Source organism: Strix uralensis, chromosome 5 (genome assembly GCF_047716275.1).
Source record: "Strix uralensis isolate ZFMK-TIS-50842 chromosome 5, bStrUra1, whole genome shotgun sequence".
In the NCBI taxonomy this organism is placed as follows: domain Eukaryota; kingdom Metazoa; phylum Chordata; class Aves; order Strigiformes; family Strigidae; genus Strix; species Strix uralensis.
Genome location: NC_133976.1, coordinates 38,365,007 through 38,387,761, shown reverse-complemented (window position 1 = coordinate 38,387,761; position 22,755 = coordinate 38,365,007). Strand labels below are relative to the sequence as shown.

General features: G+C 36.4%; 1 protein-coding gene across 3 annotated transcripts in view; it reads right to left on the bottom strand.

Moving 5' to 3' along the window:
• Positions 1 to 881: 881 nt before the first annotated feature.
• Positions 882 to 22,755, bottom strand: part of TBK1 (TANK binding kinase 1) — a 29,299-nt gene continuing 7,425 nt past the window's right edge. For all 3 annotated transcript variants that reach the window (XM_074870488.1, XM_074870489.1, XM_074870490.1), the window contains 17 exons: positions 22,280 to 22,461; positions 21,316 to 21,476; positions 19,271 to 19,381; positions 17,301 to 17,480; positions 15,706 to 15,902; positions 14,414 to 14,472; positions 13,141 to 13,232; positions 12,613 to 12,714; positions 9,883 to 9,961; positions 8,886 to 9,007; positions 8,683 to 8,759; positions 8,289 to 8,328; positions 5,897 to 5,998; positions 5,710 to 5,806; positions 4,559 to 4,665; positions 4,143 to 4,214; positions 882 to 3,405 (listed from right to left, as the gene is read on the bottom strand). In XM_074870488.1, coding sequence (XP_074726589.1) covers positions 3,354 to 3,405; positions 4,143 to 4,214; positions 4,559 to 4,665; positions 5,710 to 5,806; positions 5,897 to 5,998; positions 8,289 to 8,328; positions 8,683 to 8,759; positions 8,886 to 9,007; positions 9,883 to 9,961; positions 12,613 to 12,714; positions 13,141 to 13,232; positions 14,414 to 14,472; positions 15,706 to 15,902; positions 17,301 to 17,480; positions 19,271 to 19,381; positions 21,316 to 21,476; positions 22,280 to 22,461 — 1,832 coding nt within the window. In that variant the 3' untranslated portion in view covers positions 882 to 3,353. The remainder of the gene's footprint in view (positions 3,406 to 4,142; positions 4,215 to 4,558; positions 4,666 to 5,709; positions 5,807 to 5,896; positions 5,999 to 8,288; positions 8,329 to 8,682; positions 8,760 to 8,885; positions 9,008 to 9,882; positions 9,962 to 12,612; positions 12,715 to 13,140; positions 13,233 to 14,413; positions 14,473 to 15,705; positions 15,903 to 17,300; positions 17,481 to 19,270; positions 19,382 to 21,315; positions 21,477 to 22,279; positions 22,462 to 22,755) is intronic.

Sequence of the window (22,755 nt, the reverse complement as noted above, 5' to 3'; positions counted from 1 at the left end):
AGACAGGGTGGTGAACACTGATCTTCTGTAACAGCCTTTAAATGACTGAAGACGTTTGCTCCCCCCTTCTTCCCATCATCTTTCAGCCAACCAACTCCCATTTTTTTCCCAGTTCCCCCCAGGTGAGTTTTCCAGACTGCCACACTTTATTTCTCCCCTCACTTACCTTCCGGTGGCCAGTATCTTTTTTAATTTCTGTAAGCCAGTTTAAAAGTGCTCATCCTTGGGCTGGTCACAGGTAAGCCAAGCCTGGAGCAGGTGGCCATCCCACTGATTTTCAGGTCCCTAGCTAGAAGCCAGCACTGGTTTAGCTAACCAAATGTGACTAGACAAACCAATTATGCCTTACCCTGGAAAGGATTTCACAGTAACAGTAGGCTATGCAACTACTTGGTAATAGTTCTGTGTTTAACTTTACCCAAAAAAGTTTATGCAGCTGCAGCATATTCCACATCTCCCCTCTTCTAGACTTGAAGCTTAACAAAACCCAAAAGTAATCTTTTCCATTCAGCCTTTTTAATCCTTGCCATAGTATTATGTCCAAAATTATTCTGATTACCACTTCTGCAGTGTTTAACTAAATTAGTACTGATTGAGCTCCACCAGTGGACTGCTTCATACTAAGCAGAGACTAGGAATTTTGCCACCATTTCAGAGAACTAGCATTGTTCAGAACACACATCAGCGGAGTGCTTAAAAAATAAAAAGGATTAGTGGCTCTACCATATAGTGACTCTGTTTTACGGGACACTTTCTGGACATCTGGCGAGCTAAGCTGCAGATTGCAGGCTTTGTATTGTACTTAGAAGGAAATAAAAATTGTAATACTGAAATTAACAGAAAGTGAAATTATGGAAAGACACAGAAGTACACACTGCACAGTAAGTGGTTGATGATGTATTTATGCCATTAAGTCATTCACTCATGCATTTTCACAATTCCTATGAAGACAGGTTTGTTCAAGTAATAGATAATTAATATACTAAGCTAAACCCCCCAAAACAGTAAACCAGCTTCAGGAGGAAGAACCATATATTACTTTCTATTACTTCTTTTGGCAAATCAATAACATGACTGACAGTATCAGGACACTTCGTTTGAGTCAAAAATTGATGGTACTATACGCTACACTTTGACTTGAGAAATGTATTTACTTCATAAGAATGTAAATTATGAACTGAATACTTCAAGTTCCTTAGCTACTGCTTATTTAAAATTGCTTTAAAAAAAGAAATTTTAACAAGATTAAGATTACTGATGTATTTAGCAGCACTAAACCAGCAATGTTTAAAACAAACATAAAATATCTGTTTTCAGCCATGTAAAAGAATGCCGCACATACTTCATTATACAGACTATACTGTTACTACAATTAACTTTCTTTTTCAGATTGCTTCAGTATAAAGAAGTTGAAAATGATATATTCCAACTAATACTTGATTTCTTTCAAAATTTAAGAACCTCTGAAACAACAAAGTGTTACAGACATAACATTTGAAAAATACACAATTTATGCACAGTCTGAGAGCCCAATTCTTTTAACACTTGTTGCATGTGTTTTACTGACACTCAGTGAGACTGCGGACATGAACAAACAAATATATGAGCAGGCATTAAAGCATTCCAGTTAGACATGATTCCAGTATTTTAGAACAAACAAGTTAAGAATGCCATGGCTAACCAAGTTGAAACATGTAGCAAACTGTTGTACTCCTTTTGCATAGCTAAATTTTTTGGGGGACAAAGCTTGCAAAGAAAGAAGCTACTCATGTGGGTGTAAAAATATCTGAATTCCTTTTTAACATTTGTTTCTCACCAAGAACACTGCAAAGCAGGTCTCGGACATCAAGGCAGTGAATTTCCTCTTAACACTGAAAGTGTTCTATTCAAATATTTAAAAAAAACCCCAAAAAACTGCAATGGAGAAGTTTTGTATTCTGACCTGGACAGATAAGCAGGGAATAAGCATCACAAAACTATCAGATGCTAGCACAGGTTACTGCTGTTTAGTTTATACCTAAATGTTTCGCCATTAATTATGGAAAACTGTAAATACAGTTGGTCCACCTCTTCTTACAGATGTAATACAGCAATTAGAAGTGCTACTGGACACCACTGAACATCCATGGCCCGACTTCCACAAGGAAAGAATGAGTCCTGCAATTATTTGCATGCTCTTTGTCTGAAACAAATAAGTACACCTGTAGTATCCAAACATAGTGAGGGATGCTTTCTGAGTTTTTGTTTGTTTTCTTCTTCTCTTTCTCCTCTCCTACATATTTTGGAGCAGACTTTTTCATTCTGCATCTCTGCAACCCAATCATACTAAAGTAGTACCTTCTGATACTGGAAAATAAATATATAGTCTTACTAAATTTTCCACCAAAATTTGATATCTCAGTCCTAAATCAGCAGTGGGTGTGGTCCCTTTTCAAGATCTAGACCAGTAACTTATTTTTCCAATATTCAGTTACCACTAAGGCATGATGCTATCTAATCTACTGACTGCCCACAAGTTCTCCTAATAACCAATTTTTTACCTTCTTTTAAAAATTATGCCTGCAAACAGGATTCTGAAAAAGCTGTTTTACGAACCTGCTTCTCTTGTGGTGAGCAACAAGATTTCAGGGAAAATCTGAAAATGCTGTACTCTAAAAAAGGAATTTTTACATTCAGTCTGACAACCTGAAGTGCAAGACTTCCATATACAGAGAAGTCATATGATTACAGACAACATGGCACCAAATATGGAAAGGAACTTAATATTGTGGATTTGTTTTTTCAAGTAGAAGTGAACTAACAATTTGGATGTGAAGGAAAGAGAAATGCATTTCCACTCTATCTGCGCTTTTAGTCCCTACTCACACTTATTTAAAAAGATCTCATTCAAAACAGTCTGTGATGATCAGTCATTCAGCTAGATTCTGAAATAACAGTGGTGGTTAAAAGAAATCCAAAACATCCTTTAAAGACTATTCATAATGTTTAGAGTTCTGCAAGTCCTCCTGCAATAAAGACTAAATTGCATTCTGAAAGAAAGGGCAATATTTGAAGCAAACAAACGTCAGTTTCATCAACAACACTTTTTCCTTTAGGACTTCGTCAGAGATCCTCCCATGTGCTAAATTCCCTGCCGGGAATAATTCTATCCTAACATTGACCAAAAAAAGATATATATATATATATATATTTCTTTTATATTTACATATTATACATATTTACATTTTTTTTAATACTACAGTTGTAGAGGGGAAAAAACCCTGGATAGAGATTTATTATCTGTCTTTAAATGTCCCAACAGTATTTTTTTTCCTTTGAAAAAATTAACAAGTCCTCTTCAGGTCCTCTGAAAGCTAGATACAGTCCACGTTCCGCAGGCCACCATCCACAGTCAAAGTACCAAATCTAAAATGAAAAACCAGTATATTCTTAGGTGATTGACTAGATTATAGAATCAATCCTTAATTCATTATAATTTATTTACAGGGTTTTCCTTTCCCTTGCCACATGCCAACAAATGCATTTGTATCTAACTTTTGTATGTGAAAAGAAGATGAAAGGATACTATGCTCCAAGTATTGGTCTGGGGGTAGGGTAACAAAACCAAACCAATTCAGCTTAAAGCTAGACTCAGGTCCATCAGCAATTGACCTTCAAGCTTTCAGGAGATCATTATTTTTATATATTTTATCACCATCATAGGAAAAAAAGCAAAGTGAGTCTGTATGTGATAATGACAATACCCTCTCAGGATTGTAAGAAATGTTGTTGGCCTCTTCACTTTAAGCAATCTGAAAACTGCAAAATCATTCATTCAGATTGGTATAATTGCACAGTTGTTAAAAATTATGTCTAAAAGTGAGGAGTCAAAAGACACCACTGGATTGCTGCAACAGATATTTTTATTAGCTAAACATAACTAACATGAAACAAAAATGCCACAACTGCTGTGTCAGAATGATTTTACAGTAACATTTAAAGGTTTTAAATACTTTTTCTGGTTACACTTCACAACAGTTCAAAATATATTTACAGTTAAAGAGCTTATAGAACCGTCCCTTAGTTTAAATTCTGGATCTACAAAATGTAGAAAATTAAGCCCATTTCTAGTATCAGCCCAAAAAGGGAAAACAATTGCTTGCCTTTCCAAAATGTGATTATTCTCAGCCAGCTCTTTAACAACCCCTTCCATTTCCTCCTTTAGTTTCTTCATACTGTAGTAACAAGAAACGAAAGAAAGGTTACAATTTTTATATTAGCAGATATAGTTATCTGCTATGGTCACCCACCATCACAGCTTTCCGCAACTTGTCATTACATACAAAATAAGGGACAGATAACGGGTTGATTATTTACTAAAAGTGATGCATGATATATTAGTGTTGTCCCCTACTCACTTCCAAATCTGTATCACCACTTTAGCAATATCAAGTTTTTTCTGCAATATAAAATGCTTGATCTTAATATAGCAATCACTAAGTATCAACCGTATTTTTTTTTCAATTAGCCTGCATAACAGGTATAGAATATTACATCAATCCAATTAAGAAATTCTCACCCCAGAGTCATTTCCACTAATGTGTTTGAACTTGGATAGACTGTATTCATTGTATGTTTCATTCCACTGGAAGCTGCAAACATTTTCTGTGGCAGAGTATCTTGTAACTGTAACAGATAAAAAAGAATTGTAAGTTACAATATAAGTTGTCATAGGTATCTTGATGTCCACCTTAAAATCCTTCTTTAAATTCTCCATTGCTGTGATGTCTTATAAAATCATTACTAGTAGGGCAGCTGATACTTCCCAAGTTGAGATCATCATGGCAAATTTTCTACTAACACAACCTATAGTTCCCTGATTTGTTCCATCTTCTTAACTGTCTTGCACTTTCATAATAAACTCTCAAAAGAAGAATTATCTATGTTATGTTTGTAGATATCCTAAGGCAGCAGAATCCTAATCAATAACTGACTTAGTAGTGCTACTAAAATACAAACATGTAAAATCCTGCTCTCCACCATTACTCAATTATTTTTACATCTATCAGGTGCTTTTCTTTCATTTATATTTCCCTTATAAAGAATAATTATTTTACTGCATGAAAATGCTTTCTCTCAATTTTGAGGTAATTCTGATAAGTTTGCATCCTGCAGAGTCACCATCCAAATCTTAACAAAACATTTTCTTTCACGTCACCAGCAGCATTAGTTTAGCATGTATCCTTAAGTATGTATCCCCTAATCTTGAATATGGGAATAGTGTTATTATGCTTCATAAGAGTATTAAGATAATCCTCTAGGTGCTCAGATACCATTATGATAATAGTTACACAGAACACTTCTCAATGAACCCACATCCATTTGCACAGATTTTTGGCAGGGGAATGCTAACACTACCAAAAAAACCCAACAACAAAACCCAAACTTCACCAAAAATGCCAAACCAAAAAAAAACCCCAAACTCCAAAATAAAGTCAGGATTCCAAAAAAAACCCCAAAAAACCCCCAAAAAACCCCATACCACATTCTACACCACTCCAACATCAGCAATGAAGCTACTATAGACTAAATACTACATCCATGCAGCCCTATTATTTTAATATGGCTGCATTAATGCAAGACTCCCTAAAAACAACACTATTGACATTAAACAATGTGGAATAATCTTTTATCTATGCAAACACTTTACATAATTTTGAAGCATTCTACCTCATTTATATAATCCTGGTATTTGGATACCTCTTCTTCAATATCAAAACACTGGTTGGTGAGAGCCAGTAACTGCTTCCTTGTGTGAAGCATTTTCCTAAAAGAAAAAAAAGTTTTCTTTTAAGAGCGTCCTGTATAAAAGTGGTGCAGTGAACATTACCAAACATTAAAAAAATCAATAGCTTGCCTTGTCCAGTCCTCAGCCTTGTCCAAAAATGCATCATACTTGCTGACACATTCATCTTTGAATAGAGCTATGGCTTTTGTAGCATGCAAATACAGCTTCTGCCTGCAACACAGAAGCAACCGGAATAGTGTTATACTGCTTTGAAAACCTTGTTCCTCTAACTTACTTCCTGAAACTTGGAGAAGAGGTATGTGGACTTAAGATCCTTTCAGCCACCTTGATTCATGGTGTTGTAATATGTAAGAATTCAACACACTGCATGAACTGACAGTTTATTTCAAAAACATTCCCTAGCAGGGAGAAAAAAAAAAAAATTACTTGAGGCATTTAGTTGCAATTATTTGTATATGAACAAATGGTCAAATGTCTTTTCTGAGTCTGTATTTATCCAAGCAGGTATATTTAAGGAAAAGGGATTCTAAATGGAAAGGACAGAAATCATTATCTTTTATTTGCCATCTGCAGATACTTGGAACTTCCAGCATATATGAATAATCCTTTGTGCTGAGCAATACACATGCAGGGAAAACCCAGGATTTTTGTGTCAGCTTAAATTTATGACAAGAGAAAAAAAAGCAAGCAGGTAAGGACAGGAAAGCAAACCAAAACCCAATTCTGGTTAGTGTTGCAGACAGTAATCTCAATGTAACTGCCTTACCACACTATGCATTGCACTAGTAAGCGAAACTAAGGGATACAGCCACACTACGGTCTAACACCTACTTCTGGTATTTCATTAAGTCTTGCGTGATAGCTATTGGTTAACCAAATTCTGGCTAGAGTGTAGCTGGATTGTCATCAGACATGCATATCTATCATTAAACCAGAAAAAAATCTGAACTGAGTGCTGTTCCCTTGCCTGTCTAGTGGTAAATATTACAGAGGCCTGCCTCTGTTGCTAATGGCGCACACTTCTTGACAAAAACCACTGCCATTTGTGTCAGGGGTGAATCAAGTATAAAGTAAGATGTAGTTAGGATCTCAAAGATACCCAAACAATCCCAAGGAGACAGCTGCAGTAGAAAACATACCAGTATTCAAAACCATGCAAATGAAGTCTATTTATTTAAAGTTATTCCCACATTAATGCAAGGACACAGTCTGAGTAGTAGAAAAAGCCCTAAAATTTCTTTAATCCGCCCAAGGGAGTGCAGTTTTAAAATGAGCTATGGATAGCGTTCCAATGTTTGCCTGTTTTCCAACCATATCTTTAAGCACTTATGACAAAATTATCACTCACAGTGTCTCTCACATTAAGTTCAGTCCCTTGCCATTGCAGGGCAATGATGTGTCCAAGTCTTTCAGCGTATCAAGATCTGTCTTACAGGTTTCCTGCCCCTACTGTCCTTTATCTTAAGGTAACCTCCCCTCCACTTGGCAGTTAGCCCCCATTTAACTTTCACTGTGGGAAAATCAAGTGGCACAGTTGTGAGAATACCAATACCTTCTACGTGGTAGCTTTCTATCTCCAATTGTTAGTGAAGCCACATTAGTGGTAGCAACATCAAGAATTTTTAGAAAATTACAGAAGCAGTGTCTAAATTCATATAGCACTCAGCAAAGTCTAGGGAACCACTCAACTGACCAGTCACTAGGAGAATAACTTAATTACTTAAACATATGCATCTAGCATCATTTGACATGCACAAGGATATCCTGCCCTGCTTCCAACTGTCTATCCAAAAGGTGTAGGTTTCCCATTTGTCCTTGTGTCCTCCCTCCCAGTCTCAGATACCTTAGGACTACTTAAATAGTATTAGGCATCTGTGTATGAGGAACTGAATCGATCCTGAGACAAGCAGAGCACCACGAGCAGAGCAGCTGTCAGCAGTTGCTCAAGAGTTAGTCAGTGGAGCCTAGTGGGAGGGAGTCTAGACACCCAGGTTACATACAGACACTTCATGTGGCCACCTCTCATAAGCGACAATTTTAAACAGGCATGGAGGACTGCATTAAAATTTATTTCGCATGCTGTATTTCCTGGAAGATTAGATCATTCTAGAACTTCATTCAGCTAGTCTGTATTTTATTCATCTGTAGAAAATTATCTCCACCTTAGTTACAAAGTCACTTCACCCTTACTGAGGGCTTTTTCCTCCATAAAAAAATGAAAAAAAATGTACTTTCTATAAGACAGTTATGCCCAGATAACAAACAAGTATTTCACATCTACATTTAGAAGGTCTATCAGTGAAGGAACTCCACTGCCAGAAAGCACCTCATTATCATATGCTAGCACCCCTGTGTAAGATACTTAAAGGAAATTTTTTACAAAGCAATCCGAAAGAGGTTATAATTTACAATAAAAATCATCAGAGGAGGTTATTGGCAAGAGCACCTGAAGGACCTGAAAGCAATAATGGTATTTCCCAAAGGTAACTTCAAAACTTACTTGTCAAACTTGTGAATTTGTTCTTCATTATAAGGAAGTCCTAGGATCAGAGCAGATGACAGACATTACCAGTTTAATTCTGTTATTATGTAAAACTCCACTAAGTTCACCCATTTTCTATATGGTTTCCTTCTCCTATCCTGATAGGTAAAAGTGCTCATTTTTTTTTTCCCCCTACTCTCAAGTCTTGCAATTCAAATTTATCAGATTAATAGTGGTGTTTCATTCATATGGGCATATGAGCGAGACGGTACCTCACTAAGACTGACCTACAGACATATTCACTGTTGCTGACTAATTCTCCATTCGCACCACAAATATCCTACTGGAACAAGGACTGACCTGTCCTTTACATTACAGTTTATGTTAAAAGTGAATCAAATAAATTACTTACTTCGTTCCGCTTTGTCTTTTTTGAACTGATAATAAATATCTGTGATGGAACATAGCAGTGCCTGCAGCCTTTCTGGACTAGAGTGACAAAAGGAAGAAAATGAGATATTTTATAATAACCTTAAGTATCTATTAATAAGTTTTATGAACTATAACTGAATGTAGAATTCAATAAATATTGAAACAATTAATACAGTTACTCACTTTCTGTCTTTTGGATGCATGCCTTCCTGATTTGCCCAGGTGTCAGCCAGTAAACCACCAGGAGAAAGTTTGGTTTTGATATCTTGAAGACTAGTTTCTATTGTGCCCTGAGAACTGGAGAGCTACATAAGAGCAAGAAAGTTCAATCTTACCACCGGGTAAAGTGAAAAATTAATTGAGGCTGAAAACAGACCAAGCACGTTAATACTACAGACCCATTTGTTTCACTGACCTTCATTAAAGAAATATGCCCAATTATCTGCCTAGGCTTTGCTAAAAGAAGATAAAGCATGGTATTATTAAAGAATCAATCATCTTTGATGCTGGTATTTCTGTTAGTTAATATTTATTTCCTTTCAATGGTAAGTTTCTACCTTTCATAGATTCCCTATTTATTTCTACACTTGTTCTTTTGGTTTGTTAACAATTTGTATAATGACTATCCACATAATTCATACCATTCTTTCTCTGCAGTTCATACAACCTTCAAAATAAAAATGCACTAATCACCTTTTTCTTTTAGAATGGAGAACTTTATACTTGCTCCCAGGACACCAATGTGTAAAGTTATTTTCAATTTTTCCTTACTTCTCTGGAAACACGATGCAAATTGCAAAGCAGATCACTCTGAAGTGTGTTTGTGTATGTATCATTTTAGAAAGCCAACGAAGTAGTTTAAAAATCTTTAAGAAAAGGGAAAACAACTGCAAAGTAAAATATATTTTGTGGTTATAATTTTTTACTTGAGTATTTTAGAAAATGAGAATGTATTTTCAGGAACTCCCTTTTATTAGCCCAGTGTAGTGAAAATAATAAGATTTACTGTTTTCAGAAAGGTATCCACATCTCAGTATGGGCATTTTAACAACCTTTGGCAGTCCAGAAATTACTTTGAAAATTCAGAGTTGTTATTCACAGAAAAACCTGTTATTGAGTATTTGGCTTTTTCTTTAGAAACACCATTTTGAGAAGGACACAGGCTTTGTAAGATACTTACACGCAACAGTTTCGTGTGTATCTCTGAAATTTCATCCACTTCTGATGCTTCCAAGTTGATCTGCATCAAATTCTCATATCTGACCACAAAAAAATGCAGAGTTAAAAAAGAAAATAAACAAACAATAAATGCACTCAAAATATTCCTTGAATCTAGAGTGTAACAACTACCTTTTCTTTTATATGAAATACAGTATCTGTCGCAGCAACCGTGAAACACTGATAAACTTAAATGGCCGTCAATAATGGAAACGTTTTAGTTATGAAAAAGTTTCCTCGATTTTTTTTTCCTAGAACTGTTAAAAAGAAGTTTGAAACTTCCATTCCTGACTTCTTTATTCTATTCTCATTAGTTGTCCTTGACAGGCAGTGGAAAACTATTTCCTCTCATCAAATAATTTTTAAAAGGTTACCAAACTAGATTTATTTAAAGTAGCCAATAGCACACAACAAACTAATACCCCAGTGCACCAAAATACTCTTCTGTGGAAACTTATTGGAAAGACTGAGTTACCAAAACCTTAAAGGCTGGGTTAGTAGCACCATCTGTTCATATTGATGCTTTCCATATGACCATAGCTCAAACGCCAAACAAATAATTCAGGACGATATTTTTCCTATTGAGCCTCAGGCACATTTAATTTTAAAAAACATAAAACCAGCTCAGCTGCTTTCAAAAAATACATACTTTGCTTAAGTTCAATACTTTGTTTACCTTTTCAAATAAAAGCTTTGCATTGTCATGCTTTGAAAGCCTTGAAAAGGGAGAACAAACAAGGACATGTCCTTTGCTAACTCATAAGCCTTCGGAAGTCAAATAAACTGAAAATCCTACCCCTTCATAAGAGGCCGAAAGACCATATGCAAACACATCGCAAATTTCTGTTCACATGAGAACTGCTCCAGTTCACAAGTGAACATAATGTTTTCAAATTGCTGTTCTGAGATATTGCTGAATGCACTAGAGTCACAAATCGGAACCTACATCAGTTTCTTCTGAGCTCAAAGTGGCTTTCTTCTGTGGGGACCTGGCAGAACGCAGGAAAAAGCTATCTGAACCACATACAGAGTGAACACGAACCAGTCCTGTCAACTAGTGTAAACTGTCTTGAAGAAGAGTTTGGATTACAGCCCTGATGATTTGTAACTAGGCTACACAGGTATATTGTTATCTTGCTAGTTATCAACTTTTCTAGCTGCACTGTTTCTGTGGGTGGTTTTTAAAGCAAGCACCTCAAAGCCCAGGTGTGTCAGTTTGTACATGTTTGGCATGCACACAGCAAATCTGACAAATCCTTGGGGATCCCTAATTACTATGTACAAGCTCTTCAATTCGCACATGCATAGCAGCTCCAACATGGCTCAAATCTATTAAGTCTACTCTGCAAACCAAATGGCTCTACATGTGTGTTAATCATCTTGTGGACATGTGCATTTTCAGAACAGCCTGGAAGCAAGTTTAGAGAATCCTATGACCAAGAGGGCATTTGGGGGAGACTGGCAGTAGGCTGGATAAGAAAACAACTACCCATAGCAGAATCCTGTGAAGAGCTGGGATTAAAGTTTGCGTCAGCCTGGGTAACAATAACACACCTTACAGACAGAGCTAATGCTAGTTTGTGGAAAGACTGAACAAAACACTGCAAGGACACTTTAAAAGTGGAAAAGAATGTGACTGAGAGCTGGACACTGAGTGGGACTGAGAGATGAAACAAAAATCAGGAGAGAGAAAAAGTGAAACTTGGAGGGAGAATTCAGTGGTGCAGTCCCATCTCCTACAGACAGCACTTGACTGAAAGAGGTAAGGCAAAATAGTACTGACCACTGGAAAACATTTGCTTCCTCGGAACAGAAGACAAGAGAAATAAGTGTCTTCTGTGGTCTTTGAAACTTGGAAGTCTCCTATGTTAAAAGATAATAATGCTTTAGTTGCTCCTTACTATAAATTTTGCCAGTTTTAAAGAAAGCGCTCTAAAAAAACTTTCTACTATATAGATCTAAATGAGTCCACATGGGCAACAGTGATATTCTGTGATACAGACCTCTGCCATTTGAATTAAGCAAAATAGACAAAAATAACATAATAGTCAGGCATTTTAAAAAAACGACAGAAGTAGAATTTCCTGTGCGGTTTACATTTGGCATCCCTATGTGCATGCACTGTGATCTAATGACATTCTAATGCAGCTTTGGTTTTTCTAGTAGTTGTTTTGCTGGTGGTTTGTTTTTTTTTTTTTTTTCCCCATCTGTTCGATGTTATATTTCAACATTAAAATTCCTTCCATGCAGAAAATGCTACGGTCTTAAAGCTGTGAAAGGGGCAGTATTTAAAGTCATCCTTAATAAACACACACAAGGAAACTCAGTGACAAAAGCACTAAAGCACTAATGAAACGAAAACTTCTCGATTCTTTGTCCAGGCTTTACTATAGCTTCTAAAGTCAACAACAGCAAATGAGCTGAGTCAGAGAAGAAAGGAGAAAAAGAACGCATACAATTACTACTCATTAGTAATTACTTGTTCCCACTAAGTTAAGCAGCAAAATTAACACTCAAGTTATAGTAAAGCATATTACTAAATCTGTTTAAGTCACTGCCATCAGTAAATCCATGCTGATTCAAATATAATTTTTATATGCAAAAATCCCGTAAATAAACATAACTTAAGATACCGCTGTCACTGAAGATGATAATGAAAAATCAATGCATTCAGTGTAGTGCTTCTACTCACATTTTCTCAGCTTTCTCAATGTTTCTGCTGCAGAAATCCAGCCTGATGACCACCTCAGTCTTTTTATGAACCATTTCATTGTAATCATCCTTGATTATTTCACTAAAAAAAGTGAAGCATTAGTCTGTAACAGAAGTATTCAACTGCCATCTTACCAGCAATCAGTAATACAATATACCTACAGTAATAACTGCTAGTAAGAATTGCTTTCAGTTAGAGATGCATTAGTATAATCCTCATATAAAATGATCTTGTGCAAGCTGCATAATTGTACCTGCATGTTATCAGAGACTAGGTTTCATTTACCCACAGAAGAAAGTGAAATTGCAAATACCTAAACCTTATTGTCATAAAAAATGATTTTTGTTTCCTTAATGACAGAAAGAAGGAAAAATTCAGAAAGCCTAGTCATATTCAAGGAGTAAAGAAAACCTCCCAAGATACTCAGAGATCACAGAATTATGCATTGATAATGAAGGCATATATCAATTAAAAAAAAAGCACAATGAAATTCAGTCAGTTGCTTACATTAGCCATCGTATTCCTTTTCGCATCAGCTCCTGGTAAAGTAGCAAAGAACTGGCAACTCTACAGGCATAACATACGATACCTGTTACTGCCTGGTGGAAAAAAACCCCAACATTAGTAGTAATCTGGCATTCTCTTAACAACTGTTTTGAGTCAATTAATCACAACAAAGCAACACAGATTAATAAAAGAAAGAGCAACATGAAAATGGTAGTTTAAAATGCGTAACTTCACCCAAACTTTAGTTGGGAGACAACTAAACGCTAATTATGGAGGCAGAGCTAAACATGGTGGTGAGTTTTTCCAGTTATGCTGAAATATCTGTTAGGGATGAAAATAAGTCTCTTATAAACAAAAATGACACCACTTACTCTCAGGATTTAATTTCTGGAAAGTCATAAGTACATTTCTTCAGTAGTTTAGGAATTAAACACATACATTAAAAGAAACTTGTAAAAAATGACACATTTTTTAAGTCTAGGGACTCTCTTCATTCACTTAATTCCACTTACAAGTTTGCTGCATTATTCAGAATTGTGAACAAAGTTTCAGAGATTATCATTCAGTATTTTAAGTCATTAATATCAACTGACGCCTTTCTGTTTATTGATTTTAAAGACTTCTGGTATTCAGAGACATACGTTTTCAGGACTACCATGCCTGAATACATGGCTCCTCAGTAGCCAGTATTTTATAGGCATAGTATAAACAGTGGTCAAAGTCAAAGCATAGCAATGCACACATTCAGTGGTTTTAAGAAATGACCACAGAATGAAACATCCTCTGCTTCCCCTACATCCTCTACAATCCCCCAGATTCTGAAAATTTGCAAGAGAGGTAACAGAAATTCCACTCTTCTGCACAGTCCTAGAGACTCCTCTCTATTGAGAGAAAGATGAAAGTTATTTTTCTTACGTTAAGTCTTGCACTGTCACAGGGGACGTTATGAATCTTCTAGCTAACTTCAGGGCTCCAAAGTGGCAGGCTTCTTTCCCCCATCACTGAGTTAAGCAGTAACAAAGCACTTGGACTTTAGAAGGCTGTTTTTTAGATTTGTTCTTTTTTTAAAAAATATACAAATATATTTTGCATACAAAGTATGGCTTTAATACACTTCTGGAGCCCTTGTTAACAAATACATTTCTGTCAATCAGAATCCTCACTAGTATATTAGAAATAGTTTAATTTACATTATTTGTCTGAATATCAAATATCTTTAATTTCAGTATCATTATCTGAGACAGGTATATAAATTAAAATCATAATTACTCACTTTAGCCATACTGGCATCCCCATCCAAATCATAACGTTGATGCACTTTAGGAAGTAAAACTGAAACATAAAATAAACACCTGTATTTCCTTATTTTCCAAAACAGACTTCAAAATTTCAGTCTGTTTCCCCTCCCCACCCTGTACACTGTTTTTATGTGTATCTACATGGATTTTCATCTAATCTGTCGCTGTCAAGCCTTTTAATATTGTGTGGTTCTCATGCACTTCAAAACTGGCCTTTGCCTTGAAAAAGCTTTAAATAACTTGGTATCTTCAGCAAACTGTCCTTCACTTCCTTTTCCAGACCCACTTTTGAACATGCTACACAGCACAGATTTCATGCAGCTCTCCACTGGAAATCTCTCTCCACTGAGAAAGCCAACCATTTATTTCTGTTTTTCAGTCCTATGTTTGTCCGCATGGGAGGCTGTTCCCTCTTATCTCACTGCTGCTTAGTTTCACTGAGACTCTTAAGGGCAGGACTTCACCAAATAGCTTTTTTAAGCCTAGGGTAGCCTCTATCAGCTGAATGTCCTTTGTTCTCATGTTCACTGACTCCTTCAGAAAGCTCTGACACAATATAAAAGCCCTGTTGATCCTTCCACAAACTGCTCACCTACCCACACTCTTCAGCACTTCTGTGTGAGTGCCAGCTGGCCCAAGCAGTCAATATAGGACATAGTGACGAAAGCAACACTGAGCTCTCAACTGGAAGCGTGTCTTCCAGCTCCTCTCTTATCAAAAATGGTTCTGGCACAGGGCCCTCTATAAGCCCCTCAATGATAAATGGAAATGCAAAAACTTAGTTTTTTTTTTTCTGTATGGCATTCTGTTGTGGCATATGACCCTCTAAGCTAAGTTGTCAAGACCTCCTCTGTTAACTGAAAGGCCAACCACAATCATGTCAAATTAAAAAAACCCCAAAACTTCTATTTCCACTTGGTGAGTAATGGAACAAAATAATCAGCTTTGAATTACATTCTGTAATGTTCCTTTCTACTTGTTAAAAGTATCATGCTTGAAAAAATTTCAGACCTCCACTACATCTTAACACACAAATACTCAGGTTCACAGCACTAGGAACATTACAAGCAGCTATCGTTTCTATAAAAATATGCTGGATACTCAGCATTTTTGGAAAAAATTGGACTGCATACTTAGAACTTCAGGTATCAAGAGAAAAAATTTTTGAATGCTATTTCTAAGACATAACAGACATAAAACAACAAATAAATAATCCAAACTATTTACAAAACATAGCTATATGAAAGGGGAAATGACTTTCATATACCTTCTTCATAAATTAATCCAACAAAGTTCACCGCCTCCCTGCTTACTACAAAGATAGGATTCTCCTCAGTTGTTCTGGGGAAGTGCTGTGCCAATCTGCCAGGCTCTAGTATTAAACGCCGACCTTCATATACCAGTTCTTGATTCTGAGATGGTATTTTTGTCTGTTTGTAGACCAACTCATGAAATATAGCAGCTCTATAATAGAAACAATATATTCAGTAGTAGTTAGACTCACTACAATAGTTCAAAAATTTAGAGTTTGTATTACTTAAATAAAAATCCCTTTTACTTCTGATTAATTAAGAACTGTTTTTACACATAGAGCATTTGACTTATAAGCAGAACAGAAAGCAGCACACTGCCTAAGCCTCCAGGTTGCTCTGTTACAAAAATAAATGCTATTTCCTGCAAAATATCAAACTTCCCTTTCTACCTCTGATTTTCCACCAAAGCATGTCTGTGTAAACAAACTTGCTTTGGCCTGAAGTCTGAACAGGAAGCACCATATGAGAGGAAGGAAGCATACTTTAGTTTTCTCAGGCATACTCATTTCTTCAGAGGAGACGGACGGTCTCTCCAAGAGAAAAGTCTGGTGTTTTACACATCAAAAAGCACACACCCTAAATTCAGCCTGTAAGCTAACAGTCAGATTATCTCCTAAAACAGCAGTTATAAGGAAGACCAAAGACACTTTGGTATTTTATTTCCAGCAATCAATGGATACAAGGCATGAGAATTCATAAGAAACCTCCCCACCTCCAAAAACCCCACAACCCAACAAACAAAAAAAACCTCCTACAAAGAAGAAAAACTTTAAGGACAATAACAGGAAGAATTTGTTCCTGTGCAGTACTAGTACACTGCCACTTCTTAATAATAGAGCTAGTACATAAAGGTAAATAATAATAAAATAAATTTTAAAAACAAAGTACAAACAGCAGTTTGAGCTACAAGAAAGATTTCTCTGCAAAAATAGTATTTGGGCTCTCAAAATATAAATGACAGAATAGAAAAATTGAGAAAGGCCAGAACTGTATTGATACATCTGATGAAATAACTGTATCTGTTTGCATATTAAACACATGCTCTGTATTATCTGTAATAAGGCAAAGGCAGTTATTTTTGTATCAAACTGTAAACCAGACTTTACAGCTTCTAACGTCAACACTTACTGACCATAAAGTGAAATCCATATAACTCAGGATCCTAAATTGTACCAATTACAACTTCAGAATCCCTGTGAGTTTTATGTCAGACACAGATGATGTCCTCAAGAATACAAAATATGCACAAGATAAGAAAGGAGAGAGTTGAACACAGTCTCTGGAAAACTGCTTTATAAATAAGTAATATATAAATGTGGGATGAATTGGTATCCATTACGAACACAGACACATTGTAAAATGTCAAGGATTAAATCTGTGTTCTGATTAAGACCAAGTTTAAGATCAGTAGATTTGAACTTCAATGATTTTATTTTTATTTTTGGTCAACATGCATTGCAACTACACAGGAGAATGACAAGCTTTCACTTCCTCAGATACACAAGCAAGGAAAGGCTACTGAATTTATAACAGCGGTTATAACACTTACGTATTATAGCTGTGAATATAAACTTTGTGCAAGGTCATCTGCTGCAGTGAAAAGATGTGGATTATTATTCGGTGCAGTATGTCACTCGTCTCTGCAAAGAACTGGTCAAATCCCCAGCATTTTTCCTGGTCTCCCTCAAGAATATTTGCAAGGACAGGTGTGAGCAGTACTTGCAGACCCCTAGATGACACCAGGAAGACATAAGACAACTTGCATCTGCTTGGATCTTTACACCTTGTAACAAATTTCAATACTTCATTTGACTTGTCTCACGAATGCAAAGCTATTATCCCTTGAAGAATATTCCAGTGCTTTTTTTTCTTTCCCTCTACTGAACAACAAAACGTTCAATGGTAATGTCTATTGTTTTTCATTAATACGCATACTTTATCAGTATTTATTTCCTTTTTAGGCTCAACTATCAAATATTTTTTCCTTTGTATTTGACAAATATCACAGGCATTGAAAAAATTACATACAATTTTAAAAGTCTATATTGTAGAGCTAAGGTAACCTTCTACCACTGCTGAGCAGTAGTCTTTTACCCAGCTCACCCTGCACACCTACCACAGATTTTTACTTTGAAGCAAGCAACTACCATTTATGGTTTGCTGGCTGAGCTGCTCACTTGAGCACACTGTGTTGCTTTCAATCAAAATCAGCTGGGTCAGCAAAGACTCATTATTTAAATTGTCAACACTAACAGAATTCATCCTGATTGAGATGGGCCTAAGTAAGTACTCCACACATGCAGCTCAACTGCTGCAAAGAAAAATGTACAACTATTGCCTTATAGCCAGTACTATTCTAGGAGAAAGGCCAGCTTAAATTTCTTCTGTTTCTACTTTGAGAATCTGAATTGCAAGGAACTTCATGGATCCTACTCCTGTGTTATCATGAACAACTTCCTCGAAGTCTTAACATTAAGTACACGTCAAACCTGAATCCAGCGGTAAAACTGGTAACATTTTGAAGCAAGCTCCAGTGGCTTACAAGCACACTGACTGCCCCATTAGAGGTCAGTGGCTGCTGTGCTCAAACTCACTTTAGTACTAAACTTATAACAGTAAATGCTGTTTAAATGCTACTTGAAAATCTTACTGTAAACAGATGTTTAATGAAAAAATCTGCTTCCTTTATTATTTCAAGCACTTCAATTATATGGAATAAGCAGAGGAAAATACCAAGCAGCATCATGAAAAATATATATAAACTGCAAGTTCTGCATGCTATAAACTTATAAATTGATATAAACTAGACTTTCACTCTACACCCCTTACAGATCTATATATTTGGCTTTCAGAAAATTTGTTTCTAAAGTCTGTTCACACAACAATTTCTTTCCCCCTTTATTAGCATGAAAGAGTAGTAACTTCAAAGTACCAGTATCTCAGGAAGATAAATAGGTAAATAGGTTATGGGAGATGTTTTCAAGATCATGTTGAGATAAGATCTTCCATGGCTCTTCCTACTGAGTATTATGACTTATGAAACAAAAATATGATGATAAAAAAGTTCAGAAGATACCATGAGAATATGTTAAAATGTGCTGATATTTTTTTCTGGAAAAACTACAAGTCTCTGAACTGTCTTTTCGTATAATTTCTTTCCTACTACCTAATCTTTGTAATATCTGAAGTCACATTCTTGCAAGAAAGGGGGGCTGCCAATTCAAAGCTTATTAAATCTTCATACTCCTTCCTGAGGGTGGAGAAAATATAGTAATAATCTTTCTTCTACTCATACCAGTTCAGATTCTCAGGTGCTCATTTGTAAATTAGCAGTCATTTGGACAGATAGGAAGTAAAAACACTTGATTACCTAATAGTAGACTGTACAGATCTATTGAAGTGTTCAACGAAAACAACTGCAACAGTCAGATCTCTGTTCCAAAGACCCAATCCTGAGAGAATAACTGGAAAAGCCTAACCAAGAATCATTGAAACATTTTGTGAGAAGTTCAAACTTACTTTGAAAGACTACAAGAAACAGGCATCTCCCAGCTCCACTCAATTGGTCCATTTTCTGCTTTCTGTATTCCAGAAATAGCACCAGAAGGCTTTCCTGTGATTATTTTATACCTGTGATACATTACAAAGATAATAGAGACTTTAACTACTACCTCTTACATATACATAGGTCTAGTAACTAATCCTCAAAGGTGTATCAATAATATAAATCTAAACAACAGGTTGGCCTAAATTTGTAGATGGTGCAATAATTAGGAAGCTTCGCTTACAAGCTGACAGCGAGTGGTGCTAAAATTATAAACAATGAAAAGGAAACACTGTGGGCTATGTTGGAGAAGGAATTTTGTCTACCTCAGGTTTGGGAAAAATTTAGGAAAGATTTCAGGCATCACTGAAGGAAGCTGACGTTTTTTCACAAGTGTTAATTAATCAAAGTTAGATTTCCAAGGCAGCTTAATTTAGGCATTTACATGACTAACTTCTAGCATGCTCCATAGCAAGAGATGACATTTAGCCACCACAAAGTCACTTGGGGATAAAGAAGGAACAGGAGGTGGGGTTTGAGAAATTACTTCGACTTGGAAACATCTAGCAATTTGGATACAATATGGCATTGTCTAACTTTGTACTGAGCAGGCTAGTATTTTTCTCAAATTTCTCATGAAGCAAATCAGGAAAAATAGGCTTTTTGCAACAGAAAAGTTCAGTTGTGCTTTCTCTTTTTGGAGGACAATGTACATATAAAACATATGTTCCTTGCTTATCTCTCAAGCAGATACAACAAGAATGCCTGTGAGGTAATCACAGGATGGGCAGTTCCTTAAGCTAAGAAAATTGAAGTCGGCTTTGCAAGGAGCACCAGAACAGAAATGTCATCCAATTAGAGTTCCCAAGTACCATCTTGCTTTATTTTTAAAATGCAACACACAGAATAACAACATAGAGCTAGACTATGATGAAACAGAAATCAATTCCAATCAGCACATCATAGACACAACTTCTTCCCATTCAGGAGCTACCCCTGTTACCTTCATCCACAGTCCACAACTATGCTACTCAAAAGTCTCATGGGTAGTGCATGCATTTAAAGACTGCCTGGGAAGACAATCATTTAGAGGACAACAGAAGTTTGCAGCACTGAAAACCCATTTCAGAATACCATAATTTTACCTGAATATCCAAGTTATATACACCACACTGCAACAGACCAGTCTAGTGCCACAGTGAAAGAAAGATGTGTGGAAAAACAACAGTATTTTGGGGGAGCGCTTATGCTTAATTTAGGTCTTAAGGTGCCACACAGTAAAATCCTGTTGAAGCAGAAGGTTTGTACTGGTTTTGGTTGGGACAGAGTTAATTTTCTTCACAGTAGCTCATATGGTGCTGTGTTTTGGATCTGTGACCCGAACAGTGTTGATAACACAGGCATGTTCTAGCCATTGCTGAGCAGTGCTTACACAGCGTCAAGGCCTTTTCTACTTCTCTCACTGCCTCATCAGTGAGTAGGCTGGGGGGCAAGCAAGAAGTTGGAAGGGGACACAGCCAGGACAGTTGACCCCAAGGGATATTCCATACCATATGACATCATACTCAGCAATAAAAGCTGGGGCAAGGAAATTTGCCAGGGTGGCAGCTGGTCAAGGGCTGACTGGGCATCAGTTACATGGTGGTGAGCAACTGGGGTTTTTTTGCATCACTTGTTTTTCTTGGGTTTGTTTTCTTTTGCGTTTAGGGGTGGGGTTTTTCATTTGTTTGTCTTCTGGGGTTTTTTTACTTATTAAATTGTCTTTGTCACAAACCACGAGTTTTTGCACTTTTACCCTTCCAATTCTCTTCCCCATCCCACTGAGGGGCAGTGAGTGAACAGCTGTGCGGTGCTCAGCTGTTTACTGGGGTTAAACCACAACAAAGTTAAAGAGTGTTTTTCCTTAAATCTTTTCACTATTTTAATGTTTAATATATGTGTGTAGGATTGCTTGATAATAAGCATTTCATGGACTGACTTAATTTACAAACAGATAAAAATCTCCTTCTAAATTACCTACATCACTTCCTTGTTTCTACGAGGTCCTTCAAAAGGTCGGAAAGGCAAACTCCCTGTTGCAGCATGGTAAAATGTCACCCCTATGCTCCAAAGATCAACTGTTGCTCCATACTTTTTCTGATGCTCTTTCCTCAAAACTGCTCTCTCATACATATCAGGATGCTAAAAAGAAAAAAACAGAAAAAAAAAGTTAGAATTGCTTTATGAACGATAAAAAGAACAAAACCCCAATCTATCATTTCACAGCAAGATAATTTGTCGTTCTAAACTTTCAGCTCTTTAATCAAAAAGCAAAGTTAGCTTATATCATAGAATTTGCTTAAGTTATTCTGCCAGAATATCACAAAAGTGTTCCTAGGTATGATAGCCACTTTTATTAAAGGTTTGCAAAAAATATTTTAAAATTTAGCTAAAGATTGACTATTAAAGCACCACTAAAGAAGAGGAGAAAGTCAGTATTCCTCCGGATGATTTTGAAACAACAGAAACCAAACTGGGAAGAGATCCATAGCAGAGAATATCAGTTATGATTCTATATGTGTGAAAATATGGCAGGAATAAAATTATGCCTAATACATAATATGCCTGCCTCTCTTTGGTTAACTAAGATATCAAGTGAATTTTAACTACACCTGACATCATCCAAGTAGCTCAAATACAAACTGAAAAATATCTACAAAGATAAAGGCAAAGACATTCATAACTAAAACACTGTTGTTCTTCCTTTCACACAAGGCAACAGGGGCAGTTGGACTTGGAAATTATCTAAAGGCTACTGTGCTCAGATCAGCAGGAGAACTGGCATGACCCAAGGTGAAAAAGGTGGAAAGTTATAAAAACAATTATAATACAAAGGTTTAAATACTAATTCTCAACAGTCCAGCCTTCACCCATTCAACTCTCATCACAAAGGGCCCTGGGATTCAAACACTTTTTCAACAGAAAGTGAAATCATGTGGGCTTACTAAGTACTCTTCTGTGCCGTAGAGAGAAACAAATTGTTCATCATCTTCAAGCTCTCTTGCAGCACCGAAGTCTGTAAGTTTGTAAACAGACTGACCGTCTTCACCTATAACACGCATTATATTGCCTGGTTTGATGTCACGGTGCACTATTCCATTCTCCCGGAGATGATTCATCCCAGCCACTTCAATTAAAAAACCAAAACAAAACACAACAGAATTTACATATATATATCTTGACACAGGCGGCACAAGCACTGAATTGTAACTGAGACTAGGAAGACATACGTGTTTACTTTCTCACTGGGAAATGGGAATGAGAAGGGACACTCAATTAACAAAAAGACCAGGACCAGAGAATATTCTAAATGGTTTTGCCCTTTTTTCTTTCAAACAGCTAAATTACAGTATTTCTGGCTCTCAGCAACATAAAGTAATGGAGGAAAATTTTGTAACAGGAAGGCACAGGTAAACCTCAT